Genomic DNA, 5,996 nt, shown 5'->3' on the forward strand with positions numbered 1-5,996 from the left:
CATCATCATCATCACCATCACTACCATCACCATCATCATCACTAACTATATCACCACCATCACCATCATCATGTAAAGGAAAATTATAGTCGGCGGATGACTTCAACATCAAGAATCTGGCAGGTTTCTGATCAGAATACAGAACTGTAAGATAGAAGTGACTGCTTGCCTGAGGCTTATTCATTCCTTCACACATGTACTGAGTGCCTTCTAGGAACAAGGCTCTGTTGTGGGCAATGGGGATGTAGCAGACACCATCTGTTTTCTGCCCATGTTCCCTCACCCTTGCCACTTCAGTGCCCACCAGCCCAAGATCCACCAGCCTTCACAGCCCGTGCCTGGGAAATACCACCCTTCATCTTGCCCCCCACCTTGGCCTCAACCAATAACCATTGGGCCTTGGTGGATAAACACCCCAGCTCCTTCCCTGAGGTTCATTCCACTGTCCCCAGAGTTCCTGAGCACAATAAAGCTCCAGGTGCCCACAGGGGTAACTGGATTGGCTGCCTTCCCTTCCTGCCTCACTCCCCCAGCCCTCACCATTATTCCCTGGGGTCCCTTCACATATAAACTACCTGCATTTGGATCCTGGTCTCAGGATGTGCTTCTGGGGGAACCCAGACCAAGACAGGAATGTGGAGACTGAGGAGTTCAGAGGGGCCCAACAGATGAGGGAAGTGCTGCATGGGGTCTACAGAAGCCCCTAACTCAGCCAGGAAGTGGCCAGTGCTGACTTCCAGGGACAGGCAAGGCTCGAGCTGAGTCTTAAAGGACAGGTCCAAATGATGCTCAATGAAGAGCAGAGACTGAAGAAGCTCTGAGGCGGGTTGGAGGGCTCGGCACTCCCAGAGAATGCCAAGTCACTGGGGGGAGGGTTCGGCTGCAGTGTGAGGCGGAAAGTGGCAGGAGGGGTGGGCAGAGGCAGGGCCCGGGGGCTGTATAAGCCATGCGAGTGAGTCCGGGCTTCCCCCTGAGGATGAAGTGAGTCTCCAACAGCATTTCAGTGGGGAGTGTGGAACAGGACCTGAGTTACGGTGTGGCAAGAAAACGGAGCTGGACACACAGGTGGGCACTCAGTTATTCAGCCAGACCGCAGGGGTTCTCCGCACTGGCCACTCGCAGGGTCCTGGACATGAGCGCTTGTCCGTAGTTCCCCAGGGGATTCTGATGTCCACCCGGGATTGAGACCCATTGAACTGGAGGATAAACTTCAACTTCACAACCATCACCAAGCAAACGACCCCCCGGGAAGAAGATGCGTGCGGAGACTCACCTGATATCTGGTGAACATGCTTCTCTTGAAACACTGATAGCGAACCATGAAGAAAAGTGTGACCCAGGTCAGCACAAGGGAGACGATGAAGGCCATGAAGAACCCGGCTGCGTGAAGGCCATGGTTTGGTAGAACCTACGGGGACAAGAGCGTGACAGGGACTCACCTGCGGTCATACTTCACATCTTTCAAGTGGAGCTACAACTTACTTATAGCAGAACAAGGATGGAGTCAGCGAGACCGAGCTGGGGCTGGACCCAACTTGCCACCTACTAGGTGGTTCCCTTAAGACACCGGTTCTCAACCTGCAGGTCGCGACCCCTTTGGGGGTCGAACGACCCTTTCACAGGGGTCGCCTAAGACCATCGGAAAACACATATATAATTACATATTGTTTTTGTGATGAATCACTATGCTTTCATTATGTTCAATTTGTAACAATGAAATTAGGGGTCACCACAACATGAGGAACTGTATTAAAGGGTCGCGGCATTAGGAAGGTTGAGAACCACTGCCTTAAGAGAAATCTAGTTTATCTATTTTTCCTTTTGTCGCCTGTGCTTTTGGTGTCATAGCCAAGAAATCATTGCCAATCCAATGCCATGAAGCTTTCCCTCTATGTTTTCTTCTAAGAGTTTCATAGTTTTAGATCTTACATTTGTCTTTGATCATTTTGGGCTAATTTTGGTAGATGCCGTAAGGTAAGGGCTCAACTTCATTCTTGTGCATGTGGAGATCCAGTTTCCCCAACATCATTTGTTGAAATGACTGTCCTTGCCCCCATTGCATGGTCTTGTCGCTCTTGTTGGAAATCATTTGACTATACATGTGAGGTTTTATCCTGGGCTTTTGATTCTATTCCATTGGTCCATGTCTGTCTTTATGCCAGTACCCTGCAGGTTTGATCACTGTAGCTTTGTGGTACGTTTTGAAGTCAGGAAGTGTATGACTCCCAGTTTTGTTCTTTTTTAGGTTATTTTGGCAATTCAGAGTTCCTTGGGAGTCCATATGAATTTTAGGATGGGTTTTCCTATTTCTACAAAAAGATGCCATTGGCATTTTGACAGAAATTGCATTCAATCTGTAGATCAGAACAACATGAGGTCTTCCGGTCCTCGTGCAAGGATGGTTGTGTCTCCTCTCATTTCCCTCAGCAGCACTTTGTGGTGCTCAGTGTACAAGTCTTTCTCCTCTTGGTTAAGTTTCTTCCCCAGTACCCGATTCTCTTTGATGCTACAGTAAATGAAATTGTTTTCATAATTTCCTTTTTGTATTGTTCATTGTAAGTGGACAGACATGCACTGATTTGTGGGTGCTGAACTTTTAATAGCATAATGCTTATGTCCTAATGTAACATTTTTAAAGAAGATACAAAACTATATGCACTAGAAAACTCCAATTTCATTAAAGTAAAAATAACATCTATGCGCACAGACACGCATGTAACCCAGAGCTGGTCCGCAGTGGGCCTGGGATGCACACCCGGCAGCCTGGCTGTAGTCTTCGTGCCACAGCTGCCTATCGGGCTCCAGCCTCAGCGGACCTTCCCCCAGGAGCCCTGCCCCTGGGTCCTCAGATGCACGCAGCCCCAGCCTGCTGTGGGGCACGGCTGCCCCCCCCCCCCCCAGGTTCTGAGAGGGGACTGCACCCCGTGGGCATAAACACACCCAGGGCAGCAGGAGCGCCCAGGCTGGACCTTCCTCTTACCGTTACTGCTTCCTCTGCTGTGATGGTGAGCAGGGCTTTCAGCTGTGTTCTGTTCTAGAAAACAAACAAAAACGTGTTGGTCAGCGGGTTTTGGAGTCTGACGCGTGGGGTAACGTTTGGTGTACTTCCCACCCACTGTGCCCAGAGCCCTAAGGGCCTGGCTGTGGGGGTGTCAGAGCGTGCAGGGGTCTTAGTCCCGTCAGGGGGGGAGGGGGACCTGGGAAGCTGCCTTCTCTCCCAGAGGCGCTGTGGCTCCTACCCCGTGTCCTCACTGACACACTGGCAGCCAGCTGCAGCCGAGCGCAACGGCCAGGGTCCTAAACCAGCTCACACTGCGCGCTCCTCTCCCTCGGCCCCGCCCTGTCTTCCGACACCCAAGGCCCAAGCAGACAGGAGCTTCAAGCGCTCGGAGCTGGTCTTCGCCTCTGCAAAACGTCCATCCTCACCCGGGCTCACGGCAAACACTCCGGGCTGGGAAACATGGTCCGGTCAGCGCGTGAAGTCGGAGGCGCGGCCGGGTCCCGCCCTGCAGGACCCGGGGCTGCGCTGCCACTGGCCCCGAGTTGCCATGTTGGCTCTGACAACCGTGTCATCTGAGACTTGATTTAACCCACCCGGTTGCCAGGCCTCTGAAATCGGGAGTGCTTCTTCTAGGCCAGTGGTTCTCAACCTTGGCTGCACATTAGAGTCACCTGGGAATCTTTTTAAAATCCTGATTTCTGGGCCTCATCCTCTGGAAATTCTGTTTCTTTGTTACTAATGTGGCCTCACCCCATAACAGAGAAACAGAATTTCCAGAGGATGAGGCTCAGAAATCAGGATTTTAAAAAGATTCCCAGGTGATTCTAATGTGCAGCCAAGGTTGAGAACCACTGTTCTAGGCTGTTTTATTTCTATTTTTTTACTCTTCTTTGTCCTCTGTCCTTGACTTTGTACTGAATTATTTTCTGAGAGATTTGTCTTTTCTGACGGTTTCATATTGTTTTCTTGTATCTGGTCCTTCCCTTTTGGAATCTTCCATTTGATCTAACTTTACCTGGGATGTTCCCCCTATTGCAGCAGCAACGCCACACACAGGCCCGTCAGCCTCGGGTGCGAGGGCCCAGCAGCTGTGGGTCTGAGTCTGCCGCTGCCCTGTGGCCTGGGCAGTCCCCTCTGAGTCTTGTTTCCCAGGCGCGTGAATATCCTTTCTCCAGGGGCTGACGCCAGAACTAAATGGCGAAAGCAACTAGCACGTGAGCTGCTTGAGGACAAGGACAGAACCTCCCCCTCCCGGGCCCCCAGGGTGTGCACAGCGCCTGGCACACGCCACACAACCAGGGCATTCATCGCCCACAGGGATTAACAGAGAGGTGAATGCATGGGCTGAATTGTGCCCCGCCCCCCAAATCCCCAGGGTGAAGCCCTACCCCAGTGAGACAGGATGTGACTGTGATTAGAGATGGGGTCCTCTCAGGGGTCATTAAGGTCAGACGAGGCCATCAGGGTGGGCTCTGTCCAGTGGGGACTGGTGGCCTTATGGGGAGGGGAGGACACAGAGGGACAGGCCTCAGAGGGAACCACCCTGCGGACACCCTGACCTCGGACTCCAGCCTCCCGGTGTGAGGGCGTAAGTTGCTGTTTTAAGCCATCTCATCCGCGGCACTTGGTCATGCAGCTCCCGCAAACCAACCAGGGTGAAGGCCACTGGCTGGATGCTGGTTCTGCGCACGGCACGGCAGGAGCATCAACATCTAGTATCAGTGATCCTCCTAAGTCTGCCGCGGCCCACGGCGTTCAGTGATCACTCAGGGTCACAGCGAGGGGCGAGGGGCCCCGGCTCACGGCAAAGTGTGTGAGATGCCTGGGCCTGTGCACTTATCCGGAATTTGATGTCACTGAAGGAGGAAGGCAGGGAGTGAGGAAGAGTCAGGGGAGGGAGGGAGGGAGGGAGGAAGAGTCAGGGGAGGGAGGAACAGATCGTGTGCCCTACGTGTGGATGTTGCTAAAACCACCTCCCGGGCAGTGAGCAGGCAGACAGCAGAGCGACGCAGCCATACGCACCGCGGAGGCGCTCTGGAAGGTGAGCAGGGCCGGCAGCACCAGGACCTCTCCACGCCCAAGGTCCCCGGCCTCCAGCGAGGCTGTGTAGCTGACTGAGAAGGAGTCTCCGACTGCTCAGAGAGAAGGGACAGGGGGGTCACGACAGGGCCTCTGCCACACAGCCACGCCCACCTCACCCCAGACACCCACGTCTCACCACCAACAGGTAGTTAGCCAGCCATGCCCGACACCCCCTCTGAGACTCCCCCACCTGTTAGCAGGGAGAGTATGCTCACCCTTGGCGCCCTGGCTTTTCCCTTGGGAGGGGCTGTGGGCAGGTGCCAGGGGCAGGAGCCCCTCTCTGCTCCTGTGATGTCATACCTGCCCCTCCCCGCCAGCACTGCCTCAGACGGGGTCTGTCTCCCGATGCAGGATGTGTTCAGCTCACTCTTGTAGGAAATCTAGAACCTTCCTGTTTGCTTCGGAATCCAGGCGGGATGTGTTCATCCCAGCATCCCATCCACGCTAAGGGAAGGCATCTGCAGGTCTGTGGGCCCTGGTGACAGGGTACCCACTGCCGTGTGGACACGCCAGGCAGCGGGGTCTGCGCACAGCAAGCGGCGCCAAGCCAGGGCCTGCAGGTCTTACCTACGCATGGCCTCCAACTTCGCCTCCTTGTGTGACAGGCTATACCAGCCTAGCATGGGCTCCATCTCTCTGTACTCACACCTCTCTCCGGCATATCCCAGAACGGGCTCCGCTTACTGAGTGATGGCAATTTTGGTCATGTGGGTGATGGATGTACTGGGGTTCACTATAAATCCATCTTTGTTCATGTTTGAAATAAGAATGAAATATAGCCCTGGCTGGTTTGGCTCAGTGAATAGAGCATCGGCCTGCGGACTGAAGGGTCCCAGGTTCGATTCCGGCCAAGGGCACATGCCTGGGTTGCGGGCGCGATCCCCAGTGGGGGGCGTGCAGAAGGCAGCAGATC

General features: G+C 54.0%; 1 protein-coding gene across 1 annotated transcript; it reads right to left on the reverse strand.

Moving 5' to 3' along the window:
* Positions 1–1,273: 1,273 nt before the first annotated feature.
* LOC106696132 (limbin-like) lies at positions 1,274–5,133 on the reverse strand (the record flags this gene model as incomplete). The annotated part of the gene is made up of 3 exons (XM_014451240.2): positions 1,274–1,408; positions 2,981–3,034; positions 5,024–5,133. Coding segments are annotated over 3 exons (299 nt in total), but the record flags the coding sequence as incomplete, so codon positions are not given.
* Positions 5,134–5,996: the final 863 nt, after the last annotated feature.

Source organism: Myotis lucifugus, unplaced genomic scaffold (assembly GCF_000147115.1).
Source record: "Myotis lucifugus unplaced genomic scaffold, Myoluc2.0 scaffold_10010, whole genome shotgun sequence".
Classification (NCBI taxonomy): Eukaryota; Metazoa; Chordata; class Mammalia; order Chiroptera; family Vespertilionidae; genus Myotis; species Myotis lucifugus.